General features: G+C 45.8%; 5 protein-coding genes across 10 annotated transcripts; 3 read left to right on the top strand and 2 right to left on the bottom strand.

Annotated features, from left to right (window-relative positions):
* Positions 1–198: 198 nt before the first annotated feature.
* On the bottom strand, positions 199–2,789 carry Ras85D (ras-like protein 1). Its single transcript, XM_001359398.4, has 4 exons — positions 2,532–2,789; positions 1,596–1,856; positions 1,280–1,536; positions 199–1,195 (listed from the first exon to the last, which is right to left on the bottom strand). The coding sequence occupies exons 2-4, from the start codon at positions 1,732–1,734 to the stop codon at positions 1,022–1,024; spliced, it is 570 nt and encodes a 189-aa protein (XP_001359435.1). The 5' UTR covers positions 1,735–1,856; positions 2,532–2,789; the 3' UTR covers positions 199–1,021.
* Positions 2,790–2,798: 9 nt separating this feature from the next.
* Positions 2,799–4,311, top strand: Rlb1. Its single transcript, XM_001359397.3, has 2 exons — positions 2,799–2,904; positions 2,962–4,311. The coding sequence occupies exons 1-2, from the start codon at positions 2,875–2,877 to the stop codon at positions 4,288–4,290; spliced, it is 1,359 nt and encodes a 452-aa protein (XP_001359434.3). The 5' UTR covers positions 2,799–2,874; the 3' UTR covers positions 4,291–4,311.
* Positions 4,306–5,384, bottom strand: mRpL47 (mitochondrial ribosomal protein L47). Its single transcript, XM_002137752.4, has 4 exons — positions 5,245–5,384; positions 4,905–5,178; positions 4,567–4,844; positions 4,306–4,509 (listed from the first exon to the last, which is right to left on the bottom strand). Exons 1-4 carry the CDS (start codon positions 5,346–5,348, stop codon positions 4,359–4,361), a joined length of 807 nt encoding a protein of 268 aa, XP_002137788.2. The 5' UTR covers positions 5,349–5,384; the 3' UTR covers positions 4,306–4,358.
* Positions 5,385–5,432: 48 nt separating this feature from the next.
* Positions 5,433–17,349, top strand: LOC4802530 (F-BAR domain only protein 2). Of its 5 annotated transcripts, none has more exons than XM_015182400.2 (13): positions 5,433–5,560; positions 11,123–11,489; positions 11,548–12,114; positions 12,184–12,379; positions 12,447–12,866; positions 13,688–13,930; positions 14,465–14,570; positions 14,636–14,991; positions 15,057–15,229; positions 15,291–16,024; positions 16,095–16,430; positions 16,494–16,723; positions 16,793–17,349. In XM_015182400.2, exons 2-13 carry the CDS (start codon positions 11,460–11,462, stop codon positions 16,888–16,890), a joined length of 3,489 nt encoding a protein of 1,162 aa, XP_015037886.2. In that variant the 5' UTR covers positions 5,433–5,560; positions 11,123–11,459; the 3' UTR covers positions 16,891–17,349. The 5 variants fall into 5 exon arrangements, with proteins under 5 accessions (XP_015037886.2, XP_015037887.2, XP_003736751.2 ...); XM_015182401.2 differs by having other exon boundaries at positions 12,447–13,037; XM_015182402.2 differs by having other exon boundaries at positions 5,435–5,566; positions 12,447–13,037.
* Kdm3 (Lysine demethylase 3) lies at positions 5,441–10,269 on the top strand. Of its 2 annotated transcripts, none has more exons than XM_001359396.5 (2): positions 5,441–5,560; positions 7,427–10,269. In XM_001359396.5, the coding sequence occupies exon 2, from the start codon at positions 7,445–7,447 to the stop codon at positions 10,049–10,051; it is 2,607 nt and encodes an 868-aa protein (XP_001359433.3). In that variant the 5' UTR covers positions 5,441–5,560; positions 7,427–7,444; the 3' UTR covers positions 10,052–10,269. The 2 variants fall into 2 exon arrangements, with proteins under 2 accessions (XP_001359433.3, XP_015037890.2); XM_015182404.2 differs by having other exon boundaries at positions 5,441–5,566.
* Positions 17,350–18,432: the final 1,083 nt, after the last annotated feature.

Here is an 18,432-nt window from a genome sequence, read left to right as displayed (position 1 = left end):
GTATGGCAAAAATTAATACAAAAAAATTAAATATTAAATGTATGTATAAAAAGCTTAAAGCAAACTATATAATGTAAATTTAATTGGCTGCTTGTTTTCTCTCTGATTGATCTGTCAATAAGGTAGGTAGAAAGAAAGGCTTTCTATGAACAACTCATACGAATAAAATGTTTTGCGTTATAGCACCACAACAATTGATTGTGTTTAATGAACATAAATTTATTTAGTTTGGGCAGCATAGACAAGCAAACCGGCTCGTTTGTGCGAAAATTACTTTGCCGTTCGTTTCATATGTTTTGTTTGTTCTTTACTAGTGAAAAATACTAATGGAATTCTGTTCGTGCGTATACGTGTGAGAAAATTTGAATCAGAAGACGGGCTACGCTAAAAACGCATTAAAACAAACCATTTACAACAGAGCTCAAGGAATTAGAGTAATTAGAACTAGTCTTGCATGCATAGCGGTATATGTATCGGAGTTTAGCACAGATCAGATTCTCCGTCTCCTCTACGGTAAAATACAAACGACATTGACTCCAGTTTAGTGGTTGGTGGTGATTGAAAACAAATGGTTAAAGCAGCTGAACCAAGGCAGTTACAACAGTATTCATAGTTATATGTAGAGAGGTACATATTCATTTCATTTCGTTTCGCTTTCCTTCGTTTTCATTTTCGTTATTGTTAATACTCTTAAAAGGGCGCCACGCAGCCTTTCAAACGACACAAAACACACACATTCACAAAAATCATTTCTCCGTACATAAAACTCTAGTTACTTAAATTAATTACAATTCTTCTCTTCATCTGACAATTGCACCGACTAACTCGCTCCCATACAAATGTGTGTGCTTTCGTTCTGTGTGCGTGCTTTTATTCCGCGTGCATTCGCGGGGGATCCACAATCCTGTCACGATCATTGACGATTGCCCAACGAAAACAGCACTGAATACATACAGACAGACAGACAGACAACAGGCGACATTGAACAAAATAAAAAGTTAATAAACCACTGCAAGCCCGTTTAGAGAATTTTACATTTAAATCTACGATTCGGCTTATTAAGTTTACGACCCCTTCGCCCCTTGTTGTCCTTGTCCTTTCGGATCTCGCGCACGAGTGTGTAAAATGCATCATCAACGCCCATGCGCGTCTTGGCTGATGTCTCAATGTATGGAATGCCGTATTGTTTGGCCACCTTGAGAGTAAACAGAAAAAGAGTATTTAAAAATGATCTATCCAACGATGCGAGTTACGAGCTACTCGACTGACCACCACTCACCTCTCTTGCCTGTTCGTTTTTAACGTTCCACGTGGTCAAGTCACACTTATTGCCCACTAGCACCATTGGCACCTCCTCGGCATCCTTGACTCGTTTGATCTGCTCGCGGTATGTGCCGATGTCTTCAAAGGATTTTGCACTATTTACCGCAAAGACTAACAGGAAGCCCTCGCCCGTGCGCATATACTGATCCCGCATAGCCGAGTACTCCTCCTGTCCAGCGGTATCCAAGATGTCCAGAAGGCAGGTTTCTCCATCTGCCAAATCATAACCATCAGAGAACATGTCAAACTCCGCAGCGAGTGAAAAAACTCACCAATGACCACTTGCTTTCGGTACGAGTCCTCGATTGTGGGATCGTATTCGTCAACAAAATGATTCTGAATTAGTTGGATGGTCAACGCCGATTTGCCAACGCCTCCCGCACCAACAACAACCAATTTGTATTCCGTCATTTGTATTCCGCTTTTGATTAGCCGTTGTGTCTAGCGATCAACGTAATGCGCTGGTACAAAAAACCCGCAGCTGCAGTCTTTGGGGGTGCGTGTGGTGTCTGGATGTCTATGTCTCCGCAGGGCTGCAAGTAAAGTAAATTAATAATTAAAAATGATTAAAATAAATTAAACGCATAATTAGGCACAAATTAATGCAAGACTGAATCCGCTTGGCTTCCATATTATTCTACCACAGATGAATACAGTGGCGGACAAATTTGTGCGCACGACCCCTTTTTGGAGAGAAAAAGGTTACAGATGCCAACATCAAAAAATTATCACAAAAAACGAAAATAAAGAAAGGCTATAAGTTCATATTCGGTGATATCAGATTTTCACCCATCATACCTACATACATATGTACATGCATGTGTATACCTAAATAATTGCTAATGTATATTTGTAATTAAAATCATATATTCATGCCTCACAATATCCCGCTCCAGGTGGAATGAAATCACGCAGGACAGGAGACAGAAAATTGAAAACAAGGGGTCGCACGCAGACTGTTGTCGGCCACTGTAGGTAGAGTATGCACACAGACACAATAAAAGAGATCAATGACTCAAGCGCGTTGCAGCCCTCAGGTTCTTTATGGATATTAATTTTCATGCGTCCGAGCACCGGAATAGTCACGATTTGGAATATTGATGAGGACTGCACAATTTTATTAATTAAAAAGCAGTCAATTAATGCAGAACATTGCTGTGAACGTTGTTGTTCTGATTTTTTCCTGCCGGGGCTGCACAAATGCAGACCTTCTTTGTTGCTGCCTTCTCTATTAGCTCCTCCTTGTTTTTCTTCTTTGCGTCTGTCGAGTTTCGGTCGCGGAACCGCGCAGCGCATTCACTTGGCACGTTTCGGGGTCACAATTTACGGTTTAACGCAACTACGGGCAATTACGCGACTTTTAAACTTTTACCACTAAAAGAAAACAATAAATTCGTAACTTATTTCTGCAGCTGCTGCTTCTTCTTCAGCACTATGTCGCCATTTTGGCTAGGGATGTTAAATATATATTGCATCAATATATCGATAAAAACATATGTGATAGTTTGGTGCGATAGGCGGAACTTCAATGTTTCTCCAGGCTGCAGCACCATGCTTGATAAACTGAAATTCAATAATTTGGTAAATAAATGAAAAAAGACGTATTATTTATAGTAACTACTCCGTTCGTACACACAGGTAATTACCAACAAGAAAGTCATCCAGCAAGCACGTGCGCAAACGGTGTCCAAGCTCGTTCAGAAGCTGAGGAAGGTCAAAGATGTCCTGGCCAAACGACCGGACGATGAGAAACACAAGGAACGCTTGCGCAAAAGCAGCGAATGCGTGGCCCAGCTGAAGGCTTTGAAGAGTCTGGACATAATGCGCCAGCTGCTCCTACAGGATGGTAAAAATCCGAACGCAGTGCTCACCAATGGCCGGTCCACTCCAGATGAGGTTGTTCTTGCGATGCTGGGGCTCAACAAACTGATGAAAGCGCTGGTTGACACATTTCGCCAGACTTTGGGCCTGGACAGTGACAAGGATTCCAAATGGCGTGAAGAGATTCTGGAAACGAGCAAGAGACGCGTGAAGCTGCAGCGCACTGAGGCGAAGAAAAGACAACGCAAGGAACTCAAAGACCAGAAGGCCCAGACGCGCAACCGACTAGAATGGTTGCAGCAGAACAAAGTGGATAGAGACGTGGCTGGTACAGATGTATTGCCAGCGGCAGAGCCAGCGGTTGGTGAGGTGGAAACAGCGGAAGAGAAGAAACCGAAACAAGAAAAGCTTCAGCGTACTCCTAAAGTGGCCTCGGTGAAGAAAGAGCTTCGAGAAAAGAGGCAAACGCAAAATGAAAAGAAGCCCGAAACTAAACCAAAACCCACTGATGTCAAAGAAGAGGAAAAGTCAAAGGTACGAGAAAAGAAGCAACAGCAAAAGGATAGGAAGCCCGAAATTAGTCAGAAACCCATTGATGTCAAAGAAAGGACACGAAAGCGACCACAAGAGAAGGAGCCGAGCATTGAAAAGGAGGAGACCACGGCTGAGAAAGATCGTCCAACGCATGTCATAGATCCATTTTTTATCACAGAATCTGGTCAGCCGTATTTATCCACCGCTGTGGTTCTTTCAGAGGATAATGAAAGCGAAAACGAGCAAGAAACGATGCCTTACCCTGCCAAGCGCCAGCGGAACGAACACCGACATAGCGACAACCGGGGGGAAAGGGAGCGGAGGCCGGAGATCAATAAAAAGAAACCCACAGAGGACCTCCATCCATCCTGGATAGCCAAGCAGCAACAGAAGCCAGTTATCGGGCACTTTAAGGGGAAAAAGATCAAGTTTGGTGACGACGGGCAAGCCGCAGAAATTGATATTCCAGCTTTTAAGCATCATCCTGCTCCTGCTCCTGCATCCGCTCCCACTTCCATGGAAGGCATGCATCCCTCTTGGATTGCCAAACAAAAGTGGAAGCCAAAAATAGCCGCCTTCCAGGGAACTAAAATTAAGTTTGACGAAGATTAAAGTTAAGATGTTCAATTTACACAGTATTTTTTCGATTTAATGACTAAATAACTAAAAATGCTGCAAAGTTAGACGCCAACCTTCGGCACATAGTGTCCTCGGGCCTTATCCGCACTGCGTAGTTTGTCGATATCCACATCGGGGAACTTACGGCGCAGCACTTCCAGATCAAAGTTGGGATTGCGGCGTAGAATCATCATTACCTCGTTGCGAGAGCGGCTGAAACAAAGAATATTATTAGATATCGTCTTTATTTGTTGCTATACCATGGCATACTTCTTCGCCTTGCGCTTGGCATTGTAAAGCTGCTCGCGGTACTTGAGCAGAAATCTATTCACGGCCCTGCCGCCAAAGCCAATATTGCGGGACTTTATCCATTTCAGGTTCATGAAGGGTGGCAGGACATGCTCGCAGGATTTATAGTTGACCTGTAAGCCAAACGCGTTGTTTACCCTCTTCTGGGGTCGCTCGCCTGTTTCACCCGTTTCCAGCAAATGATAGGCTGTATTGCGTTCCCGCACCACTTTCTCAAGATTGTCCATGGAAATTTTCACCTATGAATAAATGGCTTTTTATATTTTACGTGCTCAACAAGCTAAAGGTTGGCTAGTTACCTTATCAATTCGCTCGGGGCTGGGAAAGATCTCCATTTTGTCATTGCATTCGTGCTCCATAGTAAGAAGCATATTCCGTTCCTTCAGCAATATAAACCAGAGCTGATGCAGCTCCTTGTTGGATTTGATGCGCAGCTCATCCGTCCTCCAGGCCCGTCCCACCTTTATATCGTTCTCGCTCCAGTGCTTGGGGTCATCGAAGAACTCCATCAGACCATGCCGCATCGGGCTGGTGTGCATCATTTGAGCATGCGGCGTTTGGGAGGCGGCAGCACTACGTATTACATAAAAACAAAGATGTGCGTACGCCAATAAAATCACTACAACTGCCGAAACCCACCTCAAGGCCTGCCATTGCTGCTTTGGAGCAGTAAGAAGACTCGTTATCGTCGCTGTTCTCACAGTTTTAGCCAAATTAAAACATTTCTTTAAAATAGTCGACATTTTCAGTCAACAGAGCTCGGCGATATCATCGATGTTGTTTAAAAAAGGGGCCAAAGTGGGCTAAGTTCCTCATTTCATTCGTCAGACCGATACCGATTTACCGATAAGTCACTGGTGCAAATGAAAAATCGAATTTTTTACTAAAGTACTGATTTTCACGAGTAGAGTTTTATAAAAGAAATGGCTGACTGTTTCCCAAAATGCAATAAGTAGTAAGTGTAAGTTGCAATGACCTTCCAAAGCGTATAAATTAGCTGTTGAAAGCTTGTTTGTTCTATCCACTTTGAACGCCAAGTTTTTTATGTGGTGTGTGTGTGTGCGTCAGTAGCGTAGTGTGATGGTGTTTGTAATGCTCAGTACACAAATTTAAATTGATAAAAGTGCAACAACGAAAACGTTTCCTGGTGACCAAAGTGTTTATTATTGTTCTTTAACAAACCTAAATCATGGACTGTGCATATCGTAAAGGCGGGGCAAAAACAAATTCATTGAAGAAAAAAAAACAAATCTAGAGCGATGTAGTAATCGGCCAGTGTTGCCGTGCCACCGCACAGCGCCTCAAAATAGTAGTAAATGTACACAAATATTTATCTGGAGTCGGCGTTATCAGACGGCGTTAAGTAAACTCAAAAAATTTAAACTTCGCTGCTCGTCGTGCGTGCTTTCCATTGTTCTCTACTGTTTATTGATTGCAGTGGTGGTGTTATATAAAGTGCAGGCTTTCATTGAATTAAAAGGTCATGAAGCGCCCAGAAAGTGAATTGATTGATCAATTTGCAAAAGGGGGAAGAGGTGTGGAGAGCGAGTCGCTTGTAGGGTTTTCTGTCGTCGCTTCCCATGTTTTTCCACATTTCTCTTTCGCCGTGTTTCGTAAGACTTCTGTGCTGGCTCTGCTCTGCAGTGAACGCCCAAAAACACAAACAAACCCGCCCGCCCGTACACACGTTCGTGTGTATATATGGACGGGACGGGACGGCTGTTCTTGTGTCATCCAGGGTCAATTCCCAATGTCCCCTCAATTATATGACCATATAATTGGAAGGCACTTGCCTTCCATATCCGTCGGCCCGGAATTTCTGTCTGCCCAGCGACACTTGTTGATTCTGTAAATTGGCATGTTAGCATTAACAGAGCTGTTAAGCCCCAGAGCCCCTCAGATATCATTCGAAAACCTTTTTGACTATGTTTCGCTTTTAATTTGATTATCACGTTCTTCCTAAAAATAGCAAAAAATAGTTGAAAAATGTTGCTGTACAGTGAACGCTCAAAGAGTGATGCCCGACTTGGAACGTACATGACTGTGTGCACATTGATGCTCGTATCGTGGTTCGCTGATAAGGGTCAATTTTTCGTTGTGGTTGACTGCTCCAAAAAGACTGCCCACCGTTGCATTTCTGTGTCGACTGTGTGTATAATATACTCGCATATAAAGGGGTGTATACGACGCCCACAGTCCCAATTTGTGGCGTAGTTGATCAATGGACAGTCAAATTATTACCGAGGTTTATTACCGCGTCCTATCGAAATAACCATATCTTTTTGGATTCAAATGTATGCATGTGTGTATATCGGTGTGTGTTGGATGTGGGATAACGTCTGTAATAGTACATACTAATTAAAATCTATATTAACCTGATGCATGCTATGTGTTAAGTAAGGCTCTCCGCTGCGCCAGGTAATGTGGAGGCAGTGAGTAGTTGTGCTGTATTCTCTTGAAGCTCTCTGCTCGATTCATTCGCGAAAGATGTGCTTGTGCATTTAAGAAGAAAAGCCAACGAAAGTTGTCCGCCACATTACCGGATATGCAGTTGCAGTCTGCAACCACGCCGAGAGTGTTAAACGGAAGACAAAAAAAGATCAAGAAGAGACAAGATGGCAAGCATTATACATCAAGATAAAGAAAGACAAAAAGCAAAGAAGATCGGGAGCACGGAGCATAGAGGAGCATGGAGGAGCACGCAGCATTAGCCACTTCACTCAAGAAGCATTACCAGTGCAGAGGGGAAAAAGAAGGCCCGACAGAAACCGAAAAGCTCAACCCACCCTCTTTTCTTCCTTCCTTTTTCTTATTTTCGAAGGCCAGAGATACACACAGAATGCCACAGACCGAACTGGCAGCGGTAGCAGCTGTTGCTGCTCAAACTTCTGCCACCGCAAGCCGCAAGCGCACGGTATCCCCTTTAAGTTGTCTGTCCATGAGATCGGATCCGAAATCGATTATTGAGATACACATTTCGAATGAGAACAAGACAAAGAAACCATGCTTGGAGACGCAGAGTGGAAATGGAACGCCAGAGGCGAAGCCAAGGCAGGACAAAGAGCTGAAACCTTCCAGCAGTAGTCAAGCAGAAACACTGTTGACGGATGAGGAGGAGCTCCGGCATAAGCAGTACCGAGAGAGTTGCTCTATCTTTTTACAGGACCTGCCCTGCTTTAAGTTGCAGCAGCAGCAACCCACGCGAGATACAGCAGTAGCGGTAGCGGAGGTTCCCAAGTGTCGCGAATGCCGCAAGCGTCACGACGCGCCTTCCTCCAGCGAGAGCAACGCCACCAGCAACGATGTCTATTGCAGGTTCTACGAATTCCGACGCCTGCAGTACAACGGCAAGGGGGAGCTGAGTGTGGCCGGGTTCCCGAACCCCTACATCGAGCCTACAAAGGAGGACTGCAGCATTTGGCAGCCGGATGGTACGACGGCACCCACCAGTGGTTTCATGGACATACAAGTGTGTCGTTACATACTCCTTCATGCGGGCGATCAGTTTTGCTATCTGTGGCGCCAGGAAGCGGAGGCTCTGAAGTTGCACGAGAATTCCGATGGGACCATCGCCTGGAAGAAGGCTGTAAAGGGCATTCGGGAGATCTGCGATGTCTGCGACACCACGTTGTTTAACTATCACTGGACCTGTCGCAAGTGCGGCTTTGGCGTCTGTCTGGACTGCTTCAAGGACAGAAAAGAAGGTCAGCGCCTGCGGCGCGTGGAGACGTCCCTGCAGAAGGGATGCGACGAATACCACTGGGGGCTCTGCACCGATCCCAGTGGTTCGCAGCAGCATGCCATGACCGAGCTGATGCTGACGCAGATCATTGCCGGTGATGCCCTGAACGTCTTGGGCAGGTTGCTGCACGAGGTGCGCACCCTGTGGCAGGTGCCCCAGGTCTGCGGCTGCCTGCTCAGCAAGCAGGAGGTAAAGGACCCCCAGTTGAATGCCTTCATACAGGACATGATCAAGGAGTCGCAATTGAAGCAGCACACGAGCTTCTCTTCGCTGGCCACCGAGCAGAAACTACACCAGCAGCAGAGGCTGGAGCAGCTGCACTCCAAAAAGCTGGAATTCGCCCGGGAACGGGGCATAGACTACGTCCCGGGTCGGGCTTGGACCAAAGAGACCCTCGGAAAGGATCCGATCACGAGTGCGTTTGATAACTTCAAGCACATAAATTTTCTGCGAAAGGGTCTGGCCGGTCTGAGGAGGTTTCTGCCTCCGAGAGCCATGACCCTGGCCCAGTCCACACAGCTGGCCCCCGGCGTGCCCCACGAATGGCTGTGCGATGGCAAGCTCTTGAGGCTCACGGATGCAATGCATCCGGACAATCGTGTGCTCTACCAGGAGGTATGGAAGTGTGGCCAGCCCGTGATGATCTCAGAGGTGGCTCGCTCATTGAACCTGGATCTGTGGCGTCCGGAGGCCTTCTGTCGGGACTTTGGCGACAAGCCAAACGATTTGATCAACTGTCTCAATGGCAACCTGGTGCCCAATCAACCCATGCGGCACTTCTGGGAGGGATTCCAGTGCATGAGCAAGCGTCTACTGGACGCCAACGGAAAGCACATGCTGCTCAAGTTGAAAGACTGGCCGCCGGGCGATGATTTTGCCGAGATTCTGCCCACTCGGTTTGCGGATCTCATGCAAGGGCTGCCCATGCCAGAGTACACGCTGCGAACGGGAAATCTGAACATTGCCAGCTGCCTGCCGAAGATGTTTGTGCCGCCCGATCTTGGGCCCAAGATGTACAATGCGTATGGATCGGCGCTTTATCCCCAAAAGGGAACGACCAACCTCCATCTGGACATCTCGGATGCCGTCAACATAATGGTCTATGTGGGAATACCCCAGGACGAGGATAGCAAACCCCAGTTGGCGGCCACTCAGCGAGCCATTGCCATGGGCGGATGCGATTATATCACGCGGTCCCGGTGCCAGTCTCCCGAGGTACTTCCCGGAGCGCTGTGGCACATCTTCCCGGCTCGCGATGCCGACAAAATCCGCGATCTACTTAATCGCGTTACGTTGGAGAAGGGCTTCCGGTTGGAGCCCGATCATGATCCGATACACGATCAGAACTGGTATCTGGACGACAAGTTGCGGGCCCGTTTGTTCAAGGAATACGGCGTGGAGGGTCATCCCATTGTGCAGTGCTTGGGGGACGCTGTCTTCATACCCGCTGGGGCCCCGCACCAGGTCCAGAACCTGCACAACTGCATCAAGGTGGCCGAGGACTTTGTCTCGCCGGAGAACATCACTCACTGCTATCATCTAACGCACGAGTTCCGGCGCCTCTCGCACTCGCACACCAACCACGAGGACAAGTTGCAGATCAAGAATATCATTTACCACGCCATCAAGGACTGCTGCCACATCTTGACGCGGGCACTGGACGAACGCATTGATGTGGAAATGTCGAAGCTACAGGGAGATTAGATCTCTCCCTCATCATTTACATTTTTTCTAAGCTTAAGATTTAAAGTCTAATTCAGTAAATATGGCAATCAAGAGAATTGAACTTTATTCAATTCTCAATCCTTTATTAATGTGCGTAGTAGTAGTAGTAAGTGTCTCAAAAAATTGTGTACTGTCAATTGTGTGTTGTCAACTTAAAGTTTAAGATTTTCATTCAATAAATATAATCAACCCAAATATATTATTATTTTATTTATTGAATCTCCTTTTATGGACTATAGTGACAAAAGAAACACTAAAATAAACGATTACAACCTTACTCCAATGCACACTATTTTGGATCTATTAAATTAAAGATAGCTACTTCCAATCTTTGCATGAATATAAATAAGAATAAAGTTGAGCTTTTTTAATTTTTAATTTGTCTAAACGATACGAAGGATTTATGTATGTTCTGCGGTGGATCTGTGTAACATACAGAAGGAAGGGCTTACGACCTCATAAAGTATAAAGTATATTAAATCAGCATCAATAGGCAACTCGATACAGCTATGTCTGTCTCTGAGTGATAACAAGAGGTTTATCTGAAGTTTGTCAGTCTGTGTCATTTCTTACGTATGTACATATATTAATCTTCTGGGATGCTCAAATAAAGTAATAATTCCTAATTCTGTTTTTACACTGTTTTGATATAAGACGGTTTGAAAATCAAAAATGTTCAATATTTTTACATGATTTTATTATGTATATTTTTAATTTTTTATTCATCAAACAAGAAGGAGCATAAAGATAATATGTAAATATGTGTTTTTCTTTCGTTTTTAATATATAGTATATAATTTACTGGTCAGAGCAATTGTAGATAGCAAAAATTTAGGGGAATTCCCTTTTTGTGCAAATTTAAGGAGATTACATTTTTTAAGGAAAAATGTGTTCGTATTTTGTGAACTATCAGACGTGTTTGGTAAAGACATTTTTTAAACGCAAATTTATTTTTCCAAAGTTTTTCTAATTTTTTTTCCAAATTTTAATAGATTTTAGAGAAAAGGAACTAATCACCTACAACTAAAGATCTACTTCATTTTATTTAAGAGTGACTGTGGAAACCAAGAGTGGGAACGTCCATGTAGAGAGCATCAGCATCGCATGAAGACCAGTGCCCATGCATGTTGAAGACGCAACGGGAACGGAAACAGAAACTGATGATGTGGAGTCCTGCCCAGGGCCAGGATCAGACAAACACTACCAGCAACATCCGTTCATGGTGCTGCACATGAGTAATAGCCACTAGGGAGCTGCCGCTGCTGCAACTTCAAAGTCAATTAGAAAGCAATCAAGCCAAGCCTTTACGAAGACTGAGGGTAGAAGGAAATAATAGTAAACTAAAGTTAAAGAAGTACAAGGGACGGAAAACATTCCGACAGACAAGATGACGGTGGATTTCAATGATTACTTTTGGGTATGCCACATTCCTCAGCAACTTGAAGAACCTCTGATCAACTTTATCACGTTTACAGGGCGAGAAGAACAATGGGTTCGATGTTCTGTATCACAACATGAAATTTGGCCTGGTGGCCAGCAAGGAGCTGTCCGAGTTCCTGCGCGAGAAGTCCAACATTGAGGAGCAGAACTCGAAGATGATGTCCAAGCTGGCGCACAAGGCCAGCACTGGGACATTGAACAGCACCTTTGCCCCGGTCTGGACAATACTGCGCACCTCTGCCGAGAAGCTCTCCACCCTTCACATGCAAATGGTGCAGAAGCTGACGGAGCTGGTCAAGGACGTGGCCAAGTATGCCGATGAGCTGCACAAGAAGCACAAGACCGTCAAGGAGGAGGAGTCGCAGACCCTGGAGTGTGTTCAGGCGATCCAAACGTCAACGGTGGCGGTGCAGAAGTTGCGCGATCTCTATGCCAGCAAGGTCTTGGAGCTGGAGAAGCTGCGGAAGGATAATGGATCGCACAAGGATGCAGAGAAGCTGGAGAGCAAACTGAAGAAACTGCACGAGGACTACAAGTCGCTGTTGGATAAGCATAATCCCATTAAAAACGAATTTGAGCGACGCATGACGCAGACCTGCAAGGTAAAGGCGACCCTCCTGCCTGTATTTCTGTCTTCCTGTTTTCTGGCTAACAGTAGTTTCTCCTTTCAGCGTTTCCAAGAGATCGAGGAAGTTCATCTGCGGCAAATGAAAGAGTTTCTGTCCACCTATTTGGAAATGCTGCAAAACAATCATGACATGGTGGGGCAAGTGCACTCGGACTTCAAGCGCCAGTTTGTGGACATGTCTGTGGACAAACTGTTGGAACAGTTTGTACTCAACAAGTATACGGGCCTGGAGAAGCCGGGTAAGACCAGCTTCAGCATCCCAGTATAATCATATCTCATATATCTCTCATACGTCCTGTCTGACAGAAATGCCTGAACTAGAATGTATTGCTCTCTCAAGTGGATCCCGGCTGCAACAGCCGCAAGCCTCTGCCACCGCATCCAACTCGAACTCAGCCACCAGTATTCAAGCAGCTCTCCGGTCTGGCAGTGGAGCAGTCGCTTCTGGCAGCATTGTGTCCATGGATCAGCGAGGAGATGCGCTGGCTGCCATCTCTTTGGGCAGTGGCAGTGCGGCGAGCGGCAGTATTCCTTATGCCGAGGACGCCACACTCGGGGCCGGAGCCGGCTCACTGGCGTCGCCGCGTCCCACTTCCCCAGACATTACTGTGGTGGGCCAGCCACAGTCAGCTGGCGGGGCCACCTCTACGGTGAAGAGCTTGCGCTCGTGGTTCATGACCACAGCAAAACAACAGCATCAGCCTCCGACGGGCGCTGGAAATTTCGGTATGAGTGGCAGTGGAAGCATCAACAGCACCACCAACAACAACAATACCACCAACACAACCACCACAACTACAGCAACGAACAGTAGCAACACAGCAACAACTGGCACGAATAATCTCACCACCAATATCACCAAAAACTCTCCTATCTCTGAGGACAATAGCAATCAAGGTTCATTCTCTTTGATTTTGTTTTACTTTTTATTTTGTTTTTGTTGCTTATGATTGTAGTTCTTCGACTATATGCATTATTTCTATACTGTTTGATCTGTTTGTAGTATGTTTCACATCTGTGCCTAAAACTATTTATGTACGTGACACTGGGCGTAATACCGGAGTAACCTTTGTTTAGTCATGCTTCAATATTCATTTATTCCAATTGTCTTATACTTGGTTTTTACTATTGGTTCCATTTCTTGATCTAAATGTTGTAAATGAATCTGTAATTGAAACTTTTCCCCGTCCACCTGTCCTTCATTTATGTCTACAGCTTATAGATTCCTTTTTTATTTTTAGTTACTTTCTTTCTATCAATCGATCTATGCAAATGTACACTCAAACACCAGCCAATCAATCAACCAACACACATTAGAGACTAAGGGACTACCTATGAACATGCACACAAATATACACACAAGCACACCCCGCATCACATGAACGCCCAAGAGCCTATCTAACTATCGCCATCTGTTCTCTATGCTTCTCTTCTCTTTGTCTAAAACCTCCATCATCAACCATCGTCTCTATATCATCGTTCATCCCAAATCAAAACCCATCATCCATGCCATGCACTGATCGACTAATCAAAATCAAAAACTTTAGATCAGCAACAGCCGGCCGAGGCCTTAACACCAACTGCCAGTGCAGGTGGCGGCAAAAAGCAAATACTGAATGCAACGACAAGCGAGCAGCAATTATCGAAATCATTAAATGAGCAAGAACATCTCCAACAGACAGCGGCAGCAGCAAACGCCACCACAGCAGCAGCAACGACAGCAGCCACCACAACGACAACGTCCAGACGTGCAACGTCACTTTTAAATATATTCACATCAAACTCTCAGGGTAAATTTATCTCAATGAAAGTGATTGAACCCGTCCTGCTCCTGCCCAGCCCTGCCCTGCCCTGCCCTTGCCCTGTCCACAAAGATCCTGTACATCCTGTACCCTTTTACCCGGTACCTGTAGCTGTACCTGTACCATCCATCCGAAACGCATGCTTTAAGCTTAGGTTAAATATGTACAAATTCAAAGGCTTTTCTGTGTGCACCAGCTTGTCCCTCATACCTGATTAACATCCAAGCCATTTTGAGCACTTTACGGCGGTGTTTGAGTCACGAGTTCCGAGGAAATAGTTGCATTTAAGATTCCGATGTAAACTATAAACTAATCTATAAGAACTAACCATTTGCGTAAAATTTCGAGTGTGTCGCTGAAATTTCTCGAAAGTATTTGTTTTTCATTGTCGAGTGGGGCATATTCTTCTCCACTATGCTCCCCTCAATTATGTATTTAATATGTGTTCTATTAGCCTGTAGCTTGCCTAATCCTAAGTCATCTCATAGCTAACACAAATTATAATCAATATCTCGCTGGCAGTGTCGGGCATCTTAAGGAGTCGCCGTGACAAGACGAAAACTAAAAAATCCAAAAAGAAGAAAGACAACGAGGCCGCCGAGCACATACAGGAAGAGCGTCTGACCAGGTAGGGAGCCAGATACAATCGACCTCATTTCTTTGCTAACACTCTTCTAACTCTCGCTCTGCCAGCGTGGATAGGGCCAATAACACCCTGCTCGACTACGATGATCACGGACGCAGCATGAAGACACAGAACTCCAGTGGCAGCAGCGCTGGCGGTGGATTGGCAGCCTTGTCTGTGACCTCCGCACAGGGCAGCGTGGACTCGGCTGGGGCCAGCAGCATGGGTGGCAGTGGAGGAGTTGCCGGGGCGAGTGGCGGCAGCCTACCAAATGCCGGAGCGGCTCTTACTACGTCGGCTTCGACCACAGCTCCTGCGGGGGGCTCCACCGCTACTGGAACTGGGACTGGCTACGAGGTGGATGAGGAGGGCTTCAGCATACAGCCGGCCAAAGAGATCGCCTGGGAGGAGGGCCAAGATAAGTGTAAGAATTTCAAGTAATGTTGCCTTGAGACAAATAACAAATACTAATGATTAAAACCCGTTTAGCTGGCAGTTTCTATTCCGACTCGGATACGGACTCTGATAATGACAAGCAGGAGCGGCGGATTCATGTGAAGATCAAGCCTCTGAACAACGGCCAGGCGCCGATGTCGGCAAGCGTTGATGAGCTGCGTGCCACCGTCGAGAACATTTCCCTGTCTCCAACTGGAGTTTTTTCAGTGAGTTGTGCCCACTCTCTATTCAGATGACACTCTAATCAATATACCTCCATTATAACAGCATCACAGCCAACAGCTGCAGCAGGGGGCGCGAGGTGCTCCGGCCTCGCGGCAGCAATCTCCCGAGATTTCGAATGCCTCAACGCCCACGGCCAGCGTGCATCCATATGCACCGCTGCAGAGTCCTACGTTGTCCAACAACAACGCAAACAATGCCAGCAACAATCGATATGCGGATCTGGGAGATATCTTCTCGGAGCTTGGCGACATGAGCATGTCTGCCCCGGCATCGGCCACCCTGGGCAAGCCAGGGGGACGCCAGATACCAACACCAACGTCCGCGGGTGGAAGCATAGCCATACCACGTCCGCCTTCCCGTCGCTCCGATATGATTGCAATTGGACCAGCCGCCACGAACACGGCCCCTGGACGCGGTCGAATGTCTCCGGCTCCCGTGACGGGAGCTCCGATGAATCGAGCCGAGAGCATTGGCAGCCTGGAGTTCCGCACGGCCATTGGGGGAGTGGGCTCCTCCCGGGGCCCATCTCCGCTGACAATTGGTATTTCGGACACAATACCGCTGGCGGTGGCCTTCCACGAGATTATACATGCCTACTTCCGAGGCAGTGATGAGTCGCGGTGCCAGGTGAAGGTGTCCGGTGATATGATGCTATCATTCCCAGCCGGCATTGCCGGCCTGTTAGCCAATAATCCCAATCCAGCCAAGCTGGGTTTTCGCATTAAGCATGTACAGAATCTTGAGAATCTTGTTCCCAATGGGAAACTGGTGCAAATGTGAGTATCGGTTGCGTTTTTTCTTCATGCTACGTTCCTGTTTCAACATCGTTTATTCTCCTCCTCCCAGAGATCGACAGCAGTCGAGCGCATTGAGCACCATGCTAGAGTTTAATATGGGAGCGTTGACGGCCCTTCTGCGAAGGCAGGCGGAGAACAACCCCACGGCCTCCTATTTCAATGTGGACATACTCAAGTACCAAGTGCGAACTAAGCCGGGGGCCAGCTCGTGTCCCTTCCAGCTGGTGAGCTACTGGAAGTGCGAGTCCAGCTATACAGCCTTGAAGGTAGACTACAAGTACAATAACCATGCCATGGCCAGTGCCTCGCCTCTCCTGAACGTCACGCTGTCCGTGCCCGTCAATGGCTCTGTGCGTAATGTGCAGTCCAAACCCCATTCTGCGTGGTAAGCAAGACCGCTCTCATCCGCAAATCCCACAACTCAGGTTATTTTATATTGTGTTGTTAGGTTGGGCGAATCAAATCGTTTGGTATGGAACTTTACGGATATATCGCAGAACTCCCAGGACGGTGGGGTCGGTACGTTGAGGGCTCGCCTTGAGCTCAACGATGGTCCGTCAACACCAGCCCTGTTGGCCACTCAGTTCAACTGCGAGGGCACCACTCTGTCGGGCATCGAGTTCGAGCTCCAGGGCAGTGGATATCGCTTATCGTTGGTCAAGCGACGCTTTGTTTCTGGTAAGTTTTTAAGCGAATGATGATGAATGTTTGGGATATAACATTTGTTCTTTCTCTATCGGATTACAGGAAAATATGTGTGCGAGGGCGATGGTATACGTAGTGGAGCGACACCCACACCCCCATCGGTGGGCTCTACAAGTCCGTATTCGGCAAAATCAAATTAGTTTTTCCCCAATTCAACATCGACATGACATCGTGCGGGAATGAAAAATGGCAATATGGCAATAGGCTCGTGAAAACATAGAGAAATTTTGTAACTAAACTAAAGAAACACAAAAACACCCCCCACAAACGAACACTTATCACAGTAGTGTCGCGCCTCTCGAGTTTTCTTGTGAGCTTTTCATTATGTTCTGTTTCACGCGTAATGTTGAATCTACCTGGAAGTGGAAATGGCAATGGTTCCGATCTGGAAGGTATTATTTGTTATATATACAAGTTCGAGTATATATTATTGAAATTTATGTATTTATTATGTTTAACTGAATACGATGTATGTAAACGTAGATGTATGTAGATATCTAATCACACAGAACGTTGATTTTATGTTCACTTTTGTACACACACACACTCACACACACACCACACACACAAACAACACAACCAAATCCAAATGTATTAAATGTAAGATACAAAACATGCATTGCGTCTCATTTGGAGAGATTTTTTTGGTGGTGGGGGGGGGGGGGGGGATACGACACGAACTTCGCTCTGCGGACTTTGTCTTTGTCGAAACGAACGACTGCTGTTTCTTTGTCGATCAATTAATTATCAAATTTAGGCAATGAATATGACGAAACAGGTTTCGGCTTCTCTGGCTCGTGACAAATGGTATATGTATACATATACAAACATACGTCTGATACATATGTACATATATATGAAATTAGCAATCAGTTCGGAATAGAATAAAAAGTCAAATAGAATGTAGAAGAGCGCGTACCAAAAATGGCTGCTTGGAAGAACGGAATCCGATCAATTAATTGTGGGTGCACATAAAACACAAATCTGCGAGGCATTAGCCTCAAATTTGATGTGTAAACTTTTGTAAGAATTTCGGATAGGATAGCATGAAAGCAACAGCTGCTGTCGTTCGTCGCGTCGCGACGCTGTTCTGAAATACGAAGGCGATGACGTCACTCTTTAACAAATTGATCTCAAGGTCGAGTCGTCGGACGCCTTTTCATTTCACTTGGCTTTGCTTGGCACACTTGACTTGGGGCTGCTGCTCTATAGCCAGGGAGTGTTCGGTTGTTGTTGTGGATGCCTGAATAAATTGCATTTACTCATAAAACGAGGCACTTCGGGATGCGATGATGATGCTCTCTTTGTAGATGGGAATAGTGCTCCACAATTTTGTTTTGTTGCGCCTAACCATATACCATATACTATAATCGTGTGTGTGCTATACATTAACATCTCTTGTCACACGATAAGATTAAATTACAAAACAATTGTTGAGTGCAAAAGTTGGAGCAGACTCTATATATGTATGTCTACATACCCATAGCGTACTACTATAGCGCTGTATGAATATAAAACAATTAATTGTTTAACAAAAGCAACAGTTCGCCTATTTGTTTGTTTGATGTATGCCATTTACAGTCGCCTGAAGCGCTTAAAAGTGCATATAACGCAGTGTCTGTATTTTCAATTAGATAACAAACTATTATTACCAGATGCTGGAGGAAGGAAAGGAAAGAGGA

The sequence above is a fragment of the Drosophila pseudoobscura genome, chromosome 2 (assembly GCF_009870125.1).
Source record: "Drosophila pseudoobscura strain MV-25-SWS-2005 chromosome 2, UCI_Dpse_MV25, whole genome shotgun sequence".
Taxonomy (NCBI): domain Eukaryota; kingdom Metazoa; phylum Arthropoda; class Insecta; order Diptera; family Drosophilidae; genus Drosophila; species Drosophila pseudoobscura.
Note: the sequence above shows the minus strand (reverse complement) of the source record. Positions and strands in the feature narration are given on the sequence as shown.

Excerpts from the sequence above, each read along its gene's own strand:
- Ras85D (XM_001359398.4), bottom strand. The coding sequence starts at position 1,734 with ATGACGGAATACAAATTGGTTGTTGTTGGTGCGGGAGGCGTTGGCAAA. Across the intron at positions 1,537-1,595 it reads CCGAAAGCAAGTGGTCATTG|ATGGAGAAACCTGCCTTCTG; the intron begins GTGAGTTTTTTC and ends ATGATTTGGCAG. Across the intron at positions 1,196-1,279 it reads AAAACGAACAGGCAAGAGAG|GTGGCCAAACAATACGGCAT; the intron begins GTGAGTGGTGGT and ends TTTACTCTCAAG.
- Rlb1 (XM_001359397.3), top strand. The coding sequence starts at position 2,875 with ATGCTTGATAAACTGAAATTCAATAATTTG. Across the intron at positions 2,905-2,961 it reads AACTGAAATTCAATAATTTG|GTAATTACCAACAAGAAAGT; the intron begins GTAAATAAATGA and ends TCGTACACACAG.
- Kdm3 (XM_001359396.5), top strand. The coding sequence starts at position 7,445 with ATGCCACAGACCGAACTGGCAGCGGTAGCAGCTGTTGCTGCTCAAACT.
- LOC4802530 (XM_015182401.2), top strand. The coding sequence starts at position 11,460 with ATGACGGTGGATTTCAATGATTACTTTTGG. Across the intron at positions 13,038-13,687 it reads TGAGGACAATAGCAATCAAG|ATCAGCAACAGCCGGCCGAG; the intron begins GTTCATTCTCTT and ends CAAAAACTTTAG. Across the intron at positions 16,431-16,493 it reads TCCAAACCCCATTCTGCGTG|GTTGGGCGAATCAAATCGTT; the intron begins GTAAGCAAGACC and ends TTGTGTTGTTAG.
- mRpL47 (XM_002137752.4), bottom strand. The coding sequence starts at position 5,348 with ATGTCGACTATTTTAAAGAAATGTTTTAATTTGGCTAAAACTGTGAGA. Across the intron at positions 4,845-4,904 it reads GCCCCGAGCGAATTGATAAG|GTGAAAATTTCCATGGACAA; the intron begins GTAACTAGCCAA and ends ATTTATTCATAG. Across the intron at positions 4,510-4,566 it reads GCCAAGCGCAAGGCGAAGAA|CCGCTCTCGCAACGAGGTAA; the intron begins GTATGCCATGGT and ends TCTTTGTTTCAG.